Source organism: Zootermopsis nevadensis, unplaced genomic scaffold (assembly GCF_977971745.1).
Source record: "Zootermopsis nevadensis isolate Lab colony 2312 unplaced genomic scaffold, Znev_1.0 Znev_ptg000015l, whole genome shotgun sequence".
Lineage (NCBI taxonomy): Eukaryota > Metazoa > Arthropoda > Insecta > Blattodea > Termopsidae > Zootermopsis > Zootermopsis nevadensis.
Window position 1 is genome coordinate 5481534 of NW_028259147.1, and position 21073 is coordinate 5502606.

A 21073-nucleotide genomic window follows, 5' to 3' on the forward strand; every position below is an offset into this window, starting at 1 on the left:
CAGAAGGCAGAATACGTCTGCGAGAATAAATCCACGCTGTCAAAGAATTCATCCTTTATCGAATGCTGTTAGGGAGAACAGCTGAGACGGATGTCAGGAACGTTTAGCTGATATCGAGTAAACAGGAAATGTATTTAAAATTCTGGCTCAAGAAGTGAAACAAAGTACGACCAATCCGTAGAATATTAAAACAATATGCTGAATGAAACAGTCTGAAGGTGTTGACCGGATTCAACAGGGTCCAATGACGGCATTTCGTGACAACGTGTCTCTTTGGATGGGATGAAGTATGTCATTCGCAGAAGACTTTTACTTGCGAGATCCTAAGGGACAATATAATTCAGACAGACAGAAACAGAGCATCTGGACAGACGACCAGAACAATGTTAGCAAAATCTATTTTGAAACTTTCCAAGAGGAGGTCGAGGTTCTAAAAAAATGTGGCATTTCTTTATTCTGAACTGGAATAAAACGCTCTGGTTATTTTAAACTCCGACGTCCAGAGGCGTGGGTGGTCGCCATAGTTCGTTCTGGAGTTGCGGCGTCCCTGTTGGGAATCGAACCCCGGTCATCCAGTCTTTTTACTACTGGGGCTCAGAAAGTGCAGTCCACAGGCCAAAATCTCGCGATTAAGTCATGATTTATTACATGATTATTTATGCCTTAAGAAATTGGACGATTTTAAATTCAAAAGGACGCCAACGCATTTTTATGTACCATCCCAGAATTTGCATGGAGGGACTGAAGAAAACAAACATCCCAGTCAGGACAACCAATTACCGGGTCATCGCTATTCGAACCCAGGATAAACATAACACGAAGGACAATTCATGATAACGTAACTCGACGACATAATTACAACCCTTTTTACATCACACATTCCGACATGAAACCTCCTCGGGTTTCCAACTCGTCTGCCGTAGATTGTCTTGTCTGCCAACAAAGAATTAGTTAGACCCACGTTGTACCTGTTTTCAAGCAATCCCCCACTCTTAGTAACTCATCCTCCCATCTTTATTATCTCCTCCTTTACCCCCCTCTACCCATCCGACGTTATGCAAGAAAATAAAGACAGCAGTGAATTTCCGTCAAGGTCCCTGCTATCTCATTATCGTGCGCGCCAAGACTCAGTAGTCCCATTGCCGCTAGATGTCACCGCGGGTACCGTCAAATGGAAATTACACTTTTTATGAAGAGGTGGCTCATAGAAATAGTTACTTTTCTTAATCTATTTTAACAGAAACGGCTACGCTGGAATGTATTACGGTTTAACAATAACAATAAAGACTTCTACATGCAACTTACACTCGATCATTTCTCGACATGCGTGCGTTAAAATTGATCTCTAAGAAACTGGCAGTGGCTTTGGTTCGGGACGATGGTTCGTGGTGAAGACAGAAACGAGAAATTGAGGTTTATTGTGGTTTTCCTCAGTATCTCAGCGGATCGGACCCAGAAGCAGACCATGGAGCATTTTTTCATCTCCTTAAACTCCACACTATTTACAACCTTTAAGAGACCAATTCCAATTGGAATTAATTATCTACTATTCAGCGAAGGCGTGTTTGCCGAACTTTCAGCCAGTTATTCAGTCAACTAGCTACTTGTAGTTACACATTCACATGTTCACATTTGTATTTCAACCTATATTTGTTAGTTTTTTGTGTATGTGGGGCTTTCAACGTTGTGTGATCTCATACCACCATGACGGTGAAGATGTCAGTGGTTTTCTGAGTCGTAACACCATGTTGACTTGTAGGCGGAACACCAACGTTCTTAAGGAATAAATATGCTGCCACAATCTTCAGGGCGGCTAAGACGGATGGGGTATGTTTTCCTCTGAAACGTTGGTACCAGTCTTCAAGTCAACACAGTATCACCACCCTGAAGACTTCCTACCATCAGTTATCCTTTCAAACACTCAGTAAGGCCTCCGAACGCTAACAAATCTGAGAACACTCTCAGCTAGTCATTCAGTTATGAACCAGAAAACCAGAAACTGTTCATTTAAAACCTAATCTAACATTTATTCATTAATGAATTCAGTTATTTAATCACGTATTCACCCAGTCAGGCAGGGACTTTTCATTTTATTAAGTGTTCTGTCTGACGACAGGTCCATATGAACAGGATCCTTCGATCCTTTTCTCGGACTGGGACCTGTTCATATACGTTCTTGGCAGATGATCCAGAAGTGGTTTGCCATTGCCTTCTTCTGTGTGTGAATGGAGTAATTGTTGGGATGCCACGGAGAAACCGGGGAAGCCCCCGGAGGAAAACTCCGTGTTGCCTAGACCACGGCCTTGCCCAACACAAGTTATAAATTTGGGCACCGCCGGGAATCGAACCCGAGACCCCAGGATTACTAGGCCAGCGTTCTAACCGCTAGACCACCGTGGTATCGCAGGGACTTACAAGGAAGAAATTACACTGCGAAGTGTAAGCGATGTATACAGACGTCCGCGAGTCGAGTAAGCAGTGTGGTATGTATAACCTGTCTGAGCAGTGAGTACACTTCCTCTTGAATGAGTTACTGAGCAACTGGCTTAAATAAACGATTTCAGCTCGTGAGTTTTGGCGAGGAGAACGAAGCGGGTATAGAAAAGGGTCGGTTCCTACGAGGACTTTTATCATCAAAACATGTGCCTGGTACAATGTTTTCAGGTGAGGAGGTATTTACCTCATCTGAAACTGCATTAAAGCCTCGGCACTCGTATGTGCTACCAAATCACTTTTCACTGCGATGGGTTTAGTAAAACCAAGGTTTAATTACATGCAGGGTAGAATTTTCTTCTTCGTCACAAATTTCCCACTGGTTATGGGGTCCATGCAGCATAATATCTTATGGTTACAGGTTTCTTCGTCGGGGGTAAAACAGCCGAAGCTGGAACTTAACCCATTCCCGGGGTTAAGAATAAATTATGCTGTACCTCAACTTCACCATTCGTCTGCACGGAGGAACATAAAATCACCCAACTTCAATATTCTTCTTTAGCTCAGATTGAATTAATTTCCGTCACGATTTGTCATTGATCTCTGCGCTGATTGCAGTGATATTATGGAATTATGGATCATTTTCTTGTAGTTCAGACTATATTGTACGTAAATCTTATCAGATTGCTGTCACCTAAGACAAATCATTAGGTCGTGAAACCGCCAAATGCATCCATTTGTCAGACAAGTTATAAGCGGGAAGAGATCGTGTAGTGGGAGTGTGAATGGTAGAGAGATTTATTGTGTTTGTTTGGCGAAAGAGGGCTTGAGGCGAGAGTGCTAATAGAGTAGGTACACCGTATCTGAAAGAAGAGTAACATGGTACTACAAAGCAAACAAGTTAGAACAATAGTTCAAAAACTGGAAAATCAAGTACGAGCAGGTGCAAAGGAAATGTACATCTTCCGTGCACGTGGGCAATGCCATGAATTCCGAACAGTTGCAGATATACAAAACACTATTATATGAACAGCTTGATAAATCACACCTAAGCGCTTTAAAGACAAAAGTAATTTTTTTTTTAAAAAAAAAAAAAGCAACTACGTTATGTCAGTAACATTTTCAGAGTAATTATTTAAGGAACGAGTGCATACCCGTGGACTTATTTTCTGTTTCTGTTCTAACAGTCAAACAAGACGTGCCAGAACAGCTACTCCGAACATACTAAGTTACTACCGACTTCTAAACAGACACGGCACAGCTATGAAGTTTGTCCTGATAATTACAGTAGCCGTCACCAAATTGCATGCTTCAAGGTCACAGGAAAATTGTACAGCGTTGCAATACGAACAGTGGAGCCCAGGCGAATGAAGGCAACTCAGAGCTGATACCATTGCAAAGCCAGTAAAGCTGTCTGTTAACTTAGAGCCGCGTGGAATTGTGGGGTGAGGAAGATTTTCAAGTCTCTGTGGCCTTGAAGCATGCAATTTGGTGACAGCTATAAAATTAACTAAAAAATTAACTTCTTCGGGTTTCCCGATCAGGTATTTTTGCCCATTATGATTTAAATTAACTAAACTATAAATTTATTGATATCTAGTATAATTCGTTGGAAGACAGATCAGCCCAACTCTAGTCGTTTAATAATCACAGCATAACATCCAATGTTCAAGGAGTCATGATAGTAAATGCCTTGTACAGTGACCACTTATATACGCAACTATCGCCATACTAAATACATGACTTATTGAGTAAATGAATAAGTAACTGACCTACTGAATAACTAACTATAAATAAATGATATGTCTATAGCCGGAGTGATTATTAAATGACCAACTCCACAAATCACAGTTAGTTCCTCTATAATTCTCCGTCTTCAACGTAAAAACGTTTCATTACCGTCTTTGCATCCATCGGTCCCTACATTATATTATTTATTTATTTAGTGTTCTGTCTGACGACAGGTCCATATGAACAGGATCCTTCCATCCTTTTCTCGGACTGGGACCTGTTCATATACGTTCTTGGCAGATGATCCAGAAGTGGTTTGCCATTGCCTTCTTTTGTGTGTGAATGGAGTAATTGTTGGGATGCCACGGAGAAACCGGGGAAGCCCCCGGAGGAAAACTCCGTGTTGCCTAGACCACGGCCTTGCCCAACACAAGTTATAAATTCGGGCACCGCCGGGAATCGAACCCGAGACCCCATGATTACAAGGCCAGCGTTCTAACCGCTAGACCACCGTGGCGGTTCCCTACACTAAGCAAGATTAATCCAATCCACATTCTACTTCCTTGAGATAAATTTTAATATTACCCTTTTCTCAGAATAAGACAAGATGTTCCAAAGAATTATACGGCAACTGTAAAAGTGACATAGCAGATATACAAAGTATGTCATAAATAAGACAGCAGCTGAGTGATCAATACAGAATGATCAATAAGCCGTCTATCTGCAGATTCCGTGTTGTGGAGCATCCAAGTTCATGAAGAATGCAGAACAAGAATCCCTATACCTGATCTGGTTAAATAATACTTTCAGCTTCACAATTAATATCTGTAAAATCCATTATAATATTAAGACCACACCTTTACTTATGTCTATATTCTGAGATCAGAATCTTGTACTGAGTTCTGGTTTAGCCTGAGTGAGAAAATAATCCAGACTCTGAACTTATTTTGTTCGATTTCTCTAGTCACACCGAAAACTTTATTCCTCCTCAGAGTAACAGTGGTACAAACAAAAAAATCGACTGGAAAGACGTAGAATAATGCAATATAAGTCAATGTTAACTTTAACAGATACTTCACAGACTATTGGAAACTACAGACCAGTTCAGTAAGATCAACAGCAAAGTAGTAATGGCGAATTAAAAATTACAAAATGAAGGACGGCAGTTGTGTCTATTTTTTATTTTCTTATTTATTTCTGCTTTAAAAGAGAGTTCAAAACCAGTTTCTTATTTTTTATGGAAACAGCAGAGAAGGGCAGACAGGACACACAAAAGAAGTCTTGAACGAACAGCTGTGTTATCTTGCTGAAATTTTCAGCCAATTAAAATTTATTTTACCTCGGTGGTTCACTTTTAAAACCTGTTATAATTACGCGGTGACTGGAGCCCCAGGTTGTCATGAAGATGCTTCTATCTGACAAATGAGAATCGCATAGCGCCAGGCAACTCCAATGGAAAATAACCATTGGCAGATAGGCGTCCTAGAATTACTGTCATCTTGGTTTAACTATACAAAAGCTGTCGCTATCAGATCGATTAACAGCGCTCATTAATTAATTGGTACGTATTTTTTCACTATCTGATTTAATGTTCTCTAATTCGGGATTTTGGCAACAATTTGTATTAATGGGTTGTGTCTGGTACATTCCACAAACAGAAATTAAAGTTAAATTATGTAAGATTAACAGACCCTAAACGTACAATTATTGTGCAGATCAGGATCAAGAGTAGAAATAAAAGACGAAAGAAGGCGATAAAGGCTAGAAAAATACAAATTAAGTTACGATTTTCTGGGTTACGAAGAGTAAAATTTAGCAAAATTAATACAGCGGTTTTAAATCTCAGTGCAGTGTCAAGAACTGAGTCACATCAAACAAAATTAAAATAAATATACACGAAATAACGGGAGCCGGGATAGCTCAGTCAGTATAGTGACTAGCTACGGGCTGGACGACTGGGGTTCGATCCCCGACGGGGGCAGAGGATTTTTCCTCTAGCCTCTGCGTCCAGACCGGCTCTGGGGCCCACCCAGCCTCCTCTACAATGGGTACCGGGGTCCTTTCCCGGGGGTAAAGCCGGCCGGGGCGTGATGCTGACCACTCACCCCCATCTAGTGCCGAGGTCAAGGAAGAGAGGAGCTATACCTCCACTCACCCCAAACGCCTACATGGCGTATAGTGGGACAAACTTTACTTTACTTTACTTTATACACGAAATAACTAAATATTTAATCCACAAATCAGAAGAACAGATTAATAACATAGGATAAGAAATTGTTATTATAAAGTTGAATCAGACCTGAGCCTAATCTATGGAGACCTGACCTGAAAAAAAAGAATAACCTTTCTTCTGAGGGATTAAACTATGCCATATTAACACTACGTTTAAATTCCTTGTGATCTAGTTAGTCTGATAGAAGTTAACCAACATTTCAGACGTCCTTTACCATCCTCCGTCACTCATCAAGGACTTGTGAAAAGTTGGCAAAAAAAACTATCAGCGACATGTAATTCACCTTTTGTATTTGTTTACAATTTTTGTAAATTTCCTGGGCGGTATGGCTGGCGGAATAAAATAAAGAATAAATATTCCAAATCTTCATTCGTGTCCTACTTCTGGATATCCAAATATGTCTCTCCTGTCTTTAAAGACAAATTTAAATTTGTAGTTTAAATGCGTCATGTTTGTGTTAAAATTCAATATATATTTATTTATTATTTCAGTCTATACACAAACTTAATTTTTAAAATATATTTTCTAGGATAATCTCAAACTCATTTTCATATTAATAATTAATAATTCAAATGTTAATTAATTGTTTCACAGAATAATGAACAATTGACCAAAATATGCAAAATACTACGAAGATCAAAAGGAATACCTACAAAAAGAAATCTACAAAACAAATAAATCAATAAATGGTTGCATTAATAAATATATATTAGTTTTAAAGATGAAAATAACAATAAAAAACCTGAGGATGATGCAATAGCATCGAAAATGTCGTAAAATAATAAGCGCTGAAAATGTAACATCGTAATAACGATGAAAAGCGCTAAATTTTAATTTTAACAACAACATTTTAAAAATTAAGTTTGTGTATAGACTGAAATAATAAATAAATATATAACAAATTTAAATGTTTATGAACACTTATTTAAGGAGTAATTTTACGATGACTGAAATAAAATATACAGATCTTCCACAAAAATTAACTAACAACAATATAACACATAGACACACACACACACACACACACACACACACACACACAATAGCTTGCTTGTCATATAAGCTTTATAACGTATTAGTTAACCGCACGGTGAAATTAAGTAGTGGCGCATGAACGAATAAAAATGCCTCGTAATATCAATACTCACAATAATAATCCGTAGGTTCGAACCTTTCCTGCACGTGCAGAACGTAAAACAACGTTCTACAGGGCGTCTGAAAAACTTCAACAAAATTCATCAAAACTATCACATCGATATATATTTTACCACAAAGCGCAGGACATCAGAAATCTTTTAAGTAAACTATTCGCCTGTTGAGCTTACACCAAAGTCACAGAATGTGGAGACAAACTGCCTCAATGCCTTCTTGCTGTAATTAGATCCTATCACAATAAAAAGAAATTACCTCCAAATCGAAATATCAACAACTTTCAACTGTCGGTTAGAGACTGTTTAAACTCGTGCATCTTTAATTTCGAACTTAACACGCTGCTCCATTTAACTGTAGTAAACGTCAGTCATTCAAAAGAAGCTGATTTCAAGACGTTTATCATATACAATTAGCCTCATAGAAGTACAAGTAAGTATAAGTATAAGGTGGTATTAATTCCATAGTTCAAATAAGTTTATATTCAGTTCTTACTGTCCTGACCATGCCAAAGAAATGTTACTTTCAAAGTTTTTACAAAAAATTTGTTAAACTAACTCTGGTGATCTTGCGCTGGTTTACGTCGCCTTCAGAACAATCTGTGGTTCGATTCCCGTTCTTAATGTTACGACAAGGCCTCAGTTTCCGTGTTAATTTTTTTTATCTTTTGTGTTCTACCGCCGATCTGATTAGGATTCAGGAAATACCTGTGCTTACGAAAGACTAAGCCTTGAATCGAGCCGTAGTGTAGAAATCTGAATACGTTGTCACAGTTTAAAAGTCAATACAAAACAGGTGCATATCGTGGTTATGAACTAGACCAGTGGTATTCAACATTTTTCGTTCGCGTACCCCCAGATATAATTTGTCTTCAATTTTGTACCCCCAAAGTTGTTGGTGTATAATTCAAGTTATACATAGTACATAATCTACATCTAAAATAAATTAAATAAATTACATTACTGATTATTCAGTGTTTATCATAAAATAATATTTTTTTTTTTTTAAATTTTACGTACTCCCTAAGATGTATTCCCTTATCCCCGGGGGTACGCGTACCCCAGGTTGAATACCACTGAACTATACAACTGCAATTATCTTTAAATTCATTATTAATTTCATCGCTTATTTAACGAGGCTGCCGACAACTCAGACTACATAATGTAGAATGATGAATTGGAAAGAATATGGAAGGAATTTGTCGTGGCCCATTTTGAAGTACTGTCCCTGTCTCTGCCATCTAGGGAATTAAAAACTACAAGATAGCTCAGTCAGGAGAGTCTGTATCCGTGCAGAGTTTTGAAATTTTGATACTCATCGGATACAAGGTTTGTACGTGCACAGAATCGAACCACTTACAAAGTCTCTGACTTGGCTGGTTCGCAAATTTCTTTATCATATCCTTAGGTCGTGGTTCACAGCCTTAAGAGTACATTTTAAACGAACGTAGTCCCTTGAATATATCCATAAGATATTTTATTCAAGTTTATAAGACATCACTAACTCCTGGAGGCCTTAAAAACCGGGATGTTTATTGCTTTTGAATACGGCATGAAGGTCTAATTCAACACGGAACTTAATAGAGCTCTTCAAAGTCTCATCCGACACCTGTTTGATTATGAGAATACAAACGTGTCAGAATAACAGGGTGCACATGAAAGGGAAAGTTTATTATGGTGTGAGGAGGGTTGTATTAAATCAGGTATTGTGTATAGGGGTAAAACAGGTTGGGGTGGCTGACTGAATATTCCGAATCAACAAAAAACTGTTTTTGTTAAGAAAAGGTAGACTTTCATAGGACGCCTTCTTATTAACATAGCTGAGTGAAAGTTAATAGTGTGTTACACCAGGGCTCAAAATTCTTTATAGGTTACTAATTCAATAAATTAGAGAAATGAAAAAATTCTCACTTTATTTAATGAACATGTTTCAATTACAGATATTTCCGGAAACTAGAAAGAAACCTATGAATGGTAAGTTTGGATTTATACAAGACTTTGGCCTTTTTCATAGCACTATTCCGGCATTTGACTGGAGTGTGATGGATACTACAAAAATGTCGGTAAAACAGGCAGTAACCTGATCGACGTTAGTATATAGCACCTTCCTGAAAGAAGTCAAGACTGTTGCCATTACACTAAGCGCCGGAGACATTAAGTTATTTTACAGGTCATCGTTAATTTTTTAAGACTAATCGATATATACATAAAGATTTAAAAAAGTATATTCAACTCTAGTGAAACGTATGGTCACGAATTAATAAATGTATATGTTGATGTCCAATCACCAAATTGTAGGTTTTTATGAACGTGATACTGAATCTTTAGGTTTATCATCTCAGTAAGTATCAATTTTCGAAGAAGGATCTGCAGCATATATTTAGTTATAATAACTGTTTTTAGCCTGAGAGTCAGTCAAGGGGGTTTCAAAAATATTTTAAATTCTAAATTACTGAAACTCTTCTGATGCATGCAATAAGTTAAACTGACTAGAAGCAGAACTCACGCCCTGACGAAATATTTTAAGTTTTATGTATTAACCATAAAACTTTATAAACTTTCAGAACGCTGACTGGAATTAAAGAAACAGTTCCCTCTACTTTACTTAGGTTTTCCACCGAGGAAAAATAATCAAAGATAAATGAAAATACACATTTCAGTTAATAAATTTGAGATAGGCCACTCACCCCATCAGAATCCCCTCGATGCACGTATTCTATTAGGGGTAGAGAATTATGCAATTACTACACATTTCAAGCTGTTATGAACTGAAAGTTTCATTACCGTTACTACAAAAGCCCGTCAATATACTTTTCTTAATCTCATAAAAAACACACACTCAGACCACCGAAAAAACCCTATTAACAATAAAATTTCAGTATGCATTGTTTGTTTCACTCCTATAATCATACGATCACATTGATAATCCAATCCAAAAAACATATTCCATTTTTAGTTTAATTTTAATATTATTTTAGCATCTCTGAAGTGGTCTTTGCCTTTCAGGTTTTATGACTAAAATTCAGCCACGGCACCTCTTTCTCGCCTGCACTGTTCGCGCATCTGTAAAATTTTGTAAATGCATAAAAATAGGTAAACAGTTCCACTCGTGTCGCGACACACCAGTTGAGGAACACTGCTGTGGAATTTGAAAATAACACGAAACACCGGACGTTTACACAATGGAAATTTACTGTCATTGTGTAGTTTCCCTTTTTTCAGGACTTTCCTAGAATTTTTGGTGAAAACGAGTAACCTTGCGAATACATTAACACGTGAAAGTTGTAATTATATGGCAAACACTGAGTTTGACTCATGCATATGAACCAAAAGGGCATAAGTGTGTAAACGCGAGAATAAAAGGCAAAGAGTTAGTAAGACGAGATTCGAAGCTTTCGCAGTAGCAAGGTAACCTTTTTCTGTGTTATGTTGCATCCAAAATTAATTATTTTATTTTTTTTATAAAATTTACGTATTTTAATAAATCCATATTATAAGTACAAAGAAGCAGCCAACTTGGTAAGCCTAGACGTAGATGGGACGCCAATGAAATTAATCCTACAGAATCAGGGTTTTCCATGTTGACTGCAATTTGCTGGTTCAAAATATGTGAATATGGTAAAACACGTCCTTTCACTTTAAGGGGGGTTCTTGCCTAGCAATGCAACTGTTAGCTTTGCAAGTACGATTCAACTCTATAAAGATAATCAAATTCTTATATACATCCTGTATGAGTCATAACCTATATTCAGGCCATAAGACCTCTACGATTTCACGATACTTACTAGACGTTGTTTAATAACACTAGTTACCCATCATTTAACTCGTCTCAGTCCGTACATCAAAGAATACACAACACATTACAAAAATTAATTGGTTAATGATATTTAGGGGAATAGTGACTGTTTATTCTGAGAACCACTTGAAAAAAAAAACACTGTAGGCAAAATGCAAAATTACTTATTATTAAAATCAGGTGGTACATAGTTACGACCGGGCTTTAAATGGTTGATATATTTCAGTCAAAGTAAACCTAGCAAGTCCTTTTTTGAGGGCTTAAAGAAACATAGGTGACACAAATCCTTTCTAAGAATTTGTTACCATTTAGACTATCTAACGTGTCTCAATTATAGACGTGAGCTTCAAGAAACCGACACAGCAAGAGAAAGGCTCCAACTCCACTGCAGACCAAGAGTAACTGTAAAGATATCCAATTAACTGTGACCTGATACTGTAGAACATAAAATCTATCTGATTAAACTGCAATATTATATGGCGAAGTCATTTCAAGCAAATCAATGTAAAGGTGCCACTTGAAAAACACTGTTAAACCCTTAGGAATGTTTTACTTGTCACTTCCTGAAATGCGAATAAGGACTACTGAACCCAAATGACCTGGCGCAGAAGGATAATTTACTAGTATTTCTTGTCGCCTAAGATTTCCAGTAAGTAGCATTTGTGTCTGGATACAGAAGACCTTGTCCTAAATTCTTAAACGACACAGATTTAAGTAAAATGTTAACTAAGCACCATGCAGTAAAGACGTATGGGGGGACTGGAGGCATATCTCCACGCATTTGTAACCTTGGAACTAGATGAGGTGTGGTGAGGACTGGGCTCAACGTTGTGACAAAGAGGAAAATTCTGCCTTTCGAACCTCGGCCGTTAAGTACTACGTAGTCTTAGTTTTAACATACTGATTGCGACACATTAAACTAGAAAGGACTAATATTTCTGTTCATGCCTTACCTTTATGCATGGATTGGTCGGACGAATTCATTTTGGCCTGGAACAAAGAGAAAATATCTTATAAATTATTACGCAAGTTTAAATAGACAAAGAATGACGTTCATGCTTGATACCGTCAGTTCTAAGTTCGGAACATCTTATTATAAGAAAACAACAAAAAAGGTGGTCCAGAAATAAACTGGGAAGGTAAGTACATTTTCATGTATCATAATTAGAATGCAAACTAAATTAAAATACAAAGATAAGACGCTTAAAAATATTTTTTCGCGTGACAATGTTCATTTAGTTTTAAGTTATTAACATGTTGCATCGACTGCAACGTAAAATTAGATGCAGATAACATAACGGTAAATATGTAGGGATCTGGAAGGGGGCGACAGTTGCGTATTTAAAAATTCTAACCCAGCAATTACCTTAAGGGATTGGTAAAAGAGCATCTGAGGAGAGAATCGAAGACGGGACCTAAATAAACACGTTCTTTAGGAGAAATAGTTGTTGTGGGCAAGGTCTGGTTCTTTCGAACCAACACATGCACCAAACCAACGCAGAGTGCCAATATCTTCATATTCTTTAATGTCCATTAAGCATATCTACACAGCAGACGAGTTCTGTTCGTATTTTAAAGGCAATTCGGTCCTCAGCGCCTTGATAGCATGTCAACATTTGTGTTATGCAAATCAGTATGTCAACATTGAATCAGCACTTTGACATCACTGTCGTATGAGAAGTTACACGCTTGACGTATACTTTCAGGTCTGACAGTCTCTTTCACGCGTGTGCTCAATAGGGTGTAGGCTCGAATTCTGCCCTGGATTTGCTTCATTATTTCCGGACGACTGCTCACAAAGTATTTTGAAACAGGCTACAAATTTCATCCTAACTCTTATCTACTCATCGCTTAACATGTGAGGCCCATAATTCCTCGGACCGGGAGGGGGGGGGGGGATTCACGGAAAGGGTAGAAACATTTTTGACCACAATTAGTAATAAATGAAACGATTTCGTCAGCAATACTAATTTGGATTTTACAGCATAATTAAGTAGTGAATATTAATATTATCAACATCCATAATATTTTTATTATTCTCCGCCCTAACTGTATTGTTTTCTTTTTATACAACTGTTTAATAATTAACTTAGTATTTAAGTTAACATGTCATACTCACACATTAATCTTTTATGTCAACATTTTCTATTTTTTATATAAGACTATTGCTTAACTAATTTCGCGTGGTCGCCATGTTGTTTTATAACAAATATACCTAAGTGAAGTTGTGGTCTATATTGTACCAATAAATGTGACGATATTTACCTTCCTCGCCATCCTAGAAATTCGCACGGCCGATATAACATTTTTCATGGTAGTTGTGGCATCATGATGGTATTTGGTTCCAAAAAATCTATTAGTTCAAACAGTTTTGGGGGACATTCGCAAGGGCACCCCAACAGACTAACGTACTGGAAAACTATTTTCCTTCACAAAATATTTTAAAAATTCTTAAAACAAAGATAAAATCATGGAACAATACAGTAACGTCATTTTTTATAAAGATAACAAATAAAACATTTTGTAATATTTACCTTATAAATAATATATTACTTCGCCTGAAGGAATTCAACACGCTAAACAGTAAAGGAACATTAATTTTTCAAGCACCTCACTTGTTTTAACCTGTCATTCTCTCTCTCTCACACACACATACAAGAGGTCGACTAAAAACTCCAGTTCTTCACTTCGTGAAGTTTTTTTATTTCTTTTTTGCTTGCGTGCTTTGGAAGGGCGAACACAATAAAAAAACAAATGAGAGACGTACTAAATTTATTCAAATAAGACGAGTCATGTCTACATGACAAATTACAAACTTTACCTCTAAAAAAATACGTGAGTAATATAATTCTATTTTAGCAAATATGTTTGCTGATTTTCTTGCAAGATGTTGTCCAGTGAATTTGGAAAATAAGTATTAAATACTCGATGTACGGAATAAGCGTATAAATGATATTACTTAGTGGTAAAATAATTAAATGTTAATTGTTCCAAAATGTGTCTGGGAAGACCAAAGGCACAATCTAAGTAAGCAATTTAATTATAATAAAAGCATATTTTATGTATCATGATTCTTCTCGAAAGTTATCATCAGGTCTACTTGCCAAACTTGGAATAAGGAAGACGCATTACGCAAATATTCTGATGGGGTTGCAAAGGTGATCATGATTGGTCCGATGGAAAAGTCGCTTAAGAACACAGTTCCTAAACTAATTTAATAACCATCCTTCTATATTTATGAATCCACTTACACAATTGTTTTTTCGAAAGCATTCCAGCGATGGTAAAGCCACGACAAGCCACAGTCAAGCGCTCCTCTGTTCTACTGGCCGGATCTCAATTACAGAAGCTTTGTTTATTTGCATTCTCTGAAATCTCTGAAGATGGGGGCAATGTATTCTTCCGAAACATTGGTTTCTATTTACTAGTACGCCTGAAGATCATTTTTACCGAAGTGAGAATCTCAAATCTCATATAACGAACCTCTATGGGGAGGCAACATTGCGTCTGTCTGTCAATTTAAGCCCTGAAAATGGAGGCAGAATGTGCCACCAAAACGTTCGTAGCTACCTACAAGTTCATACAGCGTCGAAACCCAGAAGACCAATAATGACATTGGAGAATGCTCATTCTCATTAACCTTAATTAAATTTCTAGCAGAGATTTTGGAATTGAAAAGGTCGTTGTATTTCAATACGTATAAGGAATCTGGAAAGGTTAATGAACTTACAGGATCTGTTAAAAAAGGATAACCGGTTTGTGATGATTCTGGATGGTTGGTAGAATCCTATTCGCTCTCTCAATAGCTTAACTGTTAATATGCACGGGAATAAAGATAAAATGATGGACTTATGTTACTCAAGAAAGATAAATTCCCCTCTTTCGGTTCTTTGAGACATATCCACAGTATCTCGTCATTCCTTTATTGTTATCGTAACAAACGAATATATTCAGATTTCAGGTTCTCAACGTGGCGAGTTTGAAGACGTCTATCTATTCAATTTTTGCTGTTTCCGCCATAAGGGCGATGAGTAAGCCGCCCTGATGATGGAGGCAGCAAATACCTCCGAAACGTTGATAAACGCCTACCAGATATTTCTAATATATTAATAAGAAACGGGAAGCTCAACTGGGATTTGTCGGGGTCACAGCGGAAGTTTTTACGCAGAAAACACCTTAAGAACCAGAATGTCCATACACACAAGCGCCATATTACATGCGCAATCCACGTATCATCTTCCACTAATTAGCAACCGCTACCTCACGTCTAATTTCAACCAGATGACATATATGCTGTCGATTGGAATTTAAATTCACGCATGGTGTGGCAGCTGACATGCAGTCTGATTAGATGACTGGACTCTGTAATCCTGGTTTCATACCAGGTTTTGTAGCAACATGGCGTCACGTAATCGAACAGAAACTGACATGTTCTCTGTAGATACCAGATAATCGGAAAATCGACAGCGACAATTTGTTAATATTTCATGACGGTCAAGCGCTCTCTCTCTCTCTCTCTCTCTCTGTTTGCATGGTTGGCCAACGGGCTTTTAGTTCGCCAAACTGCTGTGACTATAAGAAAACGCCACGTTAAGCACTAAAACAAAATTAAATCTATTTAAATGAAACCTATTTTTTTTTGTAAATGTATTCCTTTCATACCATATATATTATTAAATTATTTATTTAGTGTTCTGTCTGACGACAGGTCCGTATGAACAGGATCCTTCCATCCTTTTCTCGGACTGGGACCTGTTCATATACGTTCTTGGCAGATGATCCAGAAGTGGTTTGCCATTGCCTTCTTCTGTGTGTGAATGGAGTAATTGTTGGGATGCCACGGAGAAACCGGGGAAGCCCCCGGAGGAAAACTCCGTGTTGCCTAGACCACGGCCTTGCCAAACTCAAGTTATAAATTCGGGCACCGCCGGGAATCGAACCCGAGACCCCATGATTACAAGGCCAGCGTTCTAACCGCTAGACCACCGTGGCTCTACCATATATATTATTAATATAAAATTTAAATTATCGGTAGCCTGTATGTTCATGTGTGTATGTAACTTAGCTTTAAACTACTTTAATGATTCACTGCAGTCAATATCTTGTTCAGTGTCAGGCTTGGATATTAGAGGTTTTGAACTGTCGCTTTGTGCTATTAGTGGGTGAATGGTATCTTACCTCGTATCCTTGTTTCGCCACCATGGACTGCCTTGGCCATGCGTAATCCACTTCCTTCCCATGAGGTCCGCACTGCTGTATAAAAAAAACATACATTTTAGAACCACAGGTATTGACACATCCCCCCTATTTTACCAATTTTTTACACTGCCCCGCATTCCAGGGGTTCCAGTTTTGATTCCCGATTCGAACACCGACTGTCCTGACGTCTTTTCACATAAACCATTGGAGCACATCCTTCATTTCTCCTTATTCTTAATCATTCTTCTTGCGTTATAGTTAGCAGAACCACGTAATCCTCAGTCAGGACAGTCGATATCAAGGGGGAAAGTTTCGAACTGGATTCCTTCCAAATAAAATCTCAGACGTTACTGCCACACCAATCTGCTTGGTACATTACACAACTATGAAAATACCTTTTTCACATCATATAAAACAATGGCTAAAACACGAATTGCGTAAGTTCAAAACTGCATTTTGTAAAACAGCAAGTATGTATGCTACTGTGACGTAATGTCGAGTCTCGGGTTTCCATGGTAACATTCGTCGCTGTGTACAAGAAAATTACTCAGTTTTCCCCTTGAAATGTCGCCGTCTGGGCTGGTAGTTAGCCTTTTATTTCTGTGAATAAGTTCTGATGTAATGGTAAAGATGCGAAGGGCAATGCTGCATTTGTGACTCGGTTAGACAGACAGGCGTGGGAGTATCAAATTAAAATTTGTACTAAATAAATGTATCATATAACTGCGAAAAAAAATCGAGAGAAAGGTCAAATCAAGGTCTGTTGCAAATACTGTCAAAATAAGGAAAATAAAGCTGGAAAACCGAGTACGTATAAAATCCACGGGAAAAGGACGCGCTCTTTACAGGAAACACTGGCTAATTTTGATACTATTTAACGACGTATTTTCAAAGTAACAGGGTATTTTTCGTCGAAGGAAAATATAATTATATATGATAAGGAGAATGTAAATATAAGCGGTCGTGACAAAGTATCGTTCAAAGAATTTACTTTGAATTACCTGAGGAAGATCTCATCCACTACAGTCGCTTTTCTGGCCGAGAACCGAACGTAGGACATTCAGGACATAAAACGTGTATGTGCTCACTACATCACAAAATTCGGTATCCCTCAGTCAGCCAGTCGGTCGGTTGGTCGGCTAGTAGGTTACGAAAAACAGGAAAATAATATTCAAGTCAAATACAATTTTATGGAAAGTCTGTACACCGATTCGTTATAAATATAATATGTGTATAAAATAAAATACGTATTTTTGGGGTTGTATAACTCAGTTTAAGACATTACACCTCATACATTTTGAATTAAGTATGTAACATATAGGCATATAAGTCAGATTTCAAATTATAATGGCAGCGAGTGTGAAGATGGTTGTCCTCTGGTATTTGCACCATGTAGTCTAGCTGGAGTCTACAGACGTTTCAGAGGTACTTACAACAGCCCATATTCAGCATATACATTTTTGGATACAGTGGGCGAAACTGCATTTCTTGTTGCATGTAAAATACAAAGCCCATGAAGGTGCAGGTCTATAGGATAAATAAATGTAAACTCAGCAGTAGAGGGAGTGAGTGGTTAGTTTGACGCTCCGGCTGCTTAACCTTCAAGAACAGTATCATCGGTACCCTTTGGATAGGCCCCACAAGGTTGTCTGAACTCAGCAGTGGTGAATAGATCCGGTGATAAAGAGGAGAAAAATAGTTGTCCTGAACGGAATTCGAACCCAAATCGTCCAACCCGTGGCTATTCATCTTACTGACTGAACTACGCTGCTGACAGACTCAGCACTGTGCTGCTAAATATACGAGACGGACGGCTGCTACCACAAGGGACGTTTTGTGTTTGGTCGCCATGGAGACAACAAGGTCACCAGCTCTTTGAGCTCGCTCTGCCAGACACCCCCCAGACAGAACAACCCTCTTCTCATCTCAACCCCCGCCGCCCACATACAATATAGCATCCATTAACAACGCTCGGGTAAAGCAGCTAGCTAGAGGCAAGGCACAGTACCGACAGACCATTCACTCGGTTTAGAACGTCCCCGTGGGGAATAGACGTGGGTGGATGAGAACGTGTCTAAATGGCTCATTGACTGAATCAATGACCAACACAAGTAACCAAATGACTGGCTGAATCGCTGAATGAAGGGCTAACAAAAGAAAATCTAACTAATCAACCGATCAGTTGGCCAGATGCTTAACTAAGTGGCCCAATGATGAAGTTGACGCAATCCTGACATCCGACTAATCGAATAAGTAACCAAGTATGATTTGAGGTTTTCACAGCGATGAGTATGAAGATTTCTGTCTTCTGGGTTGTTGCGCTGTGTAGTCTGGTCGATATTAACCAGCGTTTCAGAGGTCATACTGCCTCCATCATCAGGGCGATGAGTGTGAAGATTTCTGTCTTCTGGGTTGTTGCGCCATGTAGTCTGGTCGATATTAACCAACGTTTCAGAGGTCATACTGCCTCCATCATCAGGGCGATGAGTATGAAGATTTCTGTCTTCTGGATTGTTGCGCTGTGTAGTCTGGTCGATATTAACCAACGTTTCAGAGGTCATACTGCCTCCATCATCAGGGCGATGAGTGTGAAGATTTCTGTCTTCTGGGTTGTTGCGCCGTGTAGTCTGGTCGATATTAACCAACGTTTCAGAGGTCATACTGCCTCTATCATCAGGGCGATGAGTGTGAAGGTTTCTGTCTTCTGGGTTGTTGCGCCGTGTAGTCTGGTCGATATTAACCAACGTTTCAGAGGTCATACTGCCTCCGACATCAGGGTGATTCATCGTCCTGATGACGGAGGCAGAAATCTTCAAGTAACCAAGTACCTGAGTGATAAATTAAGCGATCAAGTAACTGAATAGCTTTTCAAATACCTGGATGACTGAATGACTAGTAGACGAAGCAGACAATTGATGGTCAAATCTGTTAGTTGAGAATGAGAGCGGTTCAAGTCATTTCTTTTCGATTCAATTCACAATTCATAGAAAAATCTAGGAACATGATAATAACGTGATTAGTTTTGTTTCAGAGATATTTTACTATTCATTAACGAAACATTGGCCAATTTATGAGTTTCATATGATTCTTAGAATAAAAATAGATTACTTTCTTGAACACTAATTCATCCTTGACATAACAGATATATATTGTGTTTTCTTTCGTGTAAGAACTGAACTTAATCCGGGTTTCAAATGGTTAATGACTTCAGCATAGTGCATAATTAACGCTGTGAGTAACTACAGAGCTTAATGAATAATGTCAAGAACTATAATGAGTCTCACTGATGAACATTTGGAAGAATAACTGCAAATCGAATCGACAGGCATTAAACATGATAATGTAGGATTACGCAAGCAAAGTCAGAGTCAAATGTCACTAATGATTGGCTCTGTAAGAAAGAAAATAATTGAGAAATATGCCAACTTGTGTTTCAGTAAATTGTCCTCATTTATAAACCCGTGGCCCGGGAATCGATAACACACAGTAAATGTGGCCCCAGGTCTGATAAAGGCTGAGAAACCTTGGTCTATAAGCATACAGTACGAGTAGTTTATCCACTAAATAAATCTTGCATATAGATCTTCAGTTTATCCCTATTATGAACAGACCAGGACCGAGACAAATGAATTGTAATGTATTTCGATTGCATTAAATTTACTGTGCACTGAGCTGGTGACGAACTGGCGACTCGGACGGATAGCGTGACCGGGGGCCAGACATATTGCCTGTCACGTGAAGGGCTGATATTGACATTCCAATAAACACTGAGCAGGACGGAGTGACGTTAACACTCTGGCTTTTTTTCCCTTCGAAGTACTCGGCCCGTTGAAAAACTAACGTAACTGACAATATTTATGGTCTTCGTCTCTATCTACAGCAGAATTCTAAGAGAGTAACTTAAAACAGGCTACGACAGCCTCCTTCCAAATTCCTAACCATTATCGGTTCATAAACACCTTAATTAGATCCTTCATAACCTCTGAAGTTGAAACAGTACCGTTAAATAATCTAAAAACTCATTCTTGAGTTTATTCAGACAACCAAATATATTCCCAAGACCGCATCTTTTTGCAACAATTATTCACTTCTACTTCGGTACTAGATCCGCAGGTAGCGGCGGGTAGATAGCGCCCTGATGATGGAGGCAGTAAGTATCTTTGAAACGCCGGTAAAGTGCAATCAGACTTCTCGGAACAATATCAGTGGGACAGTGTTCATAATGGAAGAAATAAATCCTACAACATGCTACTTATCAGACTTTGTAAAGTAAAGCTACTAGTAGGTTACATGCGAAAGTACCAGTTCAAAACTTGTCGGTCGAGTGGCTGTACATGCATAAAAGTTATCGGTGGTACTCAGACAAATGTTGAGATAGAATCACATTACGATTTTCAACTGCTCTTAATTTTGCTTGGATTACACCATCATTATGATCTGTCCCCGTCGATTCCAAGTACAGGTAGCCCTCGATTTACGCGGGGGTTGCGTTCTTGGACGAACCGGCGTAAACCGAACCGGCGTAAATTGAAA

General features: G+C 38.3%; 1 protein-coding gene across 8 annotated transcripts in view; it reads right to left on the reverse strand.

Moving 5' to 3' along the window:
- The window catches only part of LOC110835993 (zinc finger protein rotund), a 427918-nt gene that overhangs the window by 83401 nt on the left and 323444 nt on the right, over positions 1–21073 (reverse strand). For 7 of the 8 annotated variants that reach the window (XR_015535241.1, XM_087349135.1, XM_087349132.1 and 4 more), the window contains 2 exons: positions 16520–16594; positions 12295–12331 (listed from right to left, as the gene is read on the reverse strand). Coding sequence is in view for 7 of the 8 variants with exons in the window: in XM_087349135.1 (XP_087205261.1) it covers positions 12295–12331; positions 16520–16594 (112 nt within the window). In the remaining variant the exon portion in view is untranslated. The remainder of the gene's footprint in view (positions 1–12294; positions 12332–16519; positions 16595–21073) is intronic. The other variant, XM_087349133.1, reaches the window with a different exon arrangement.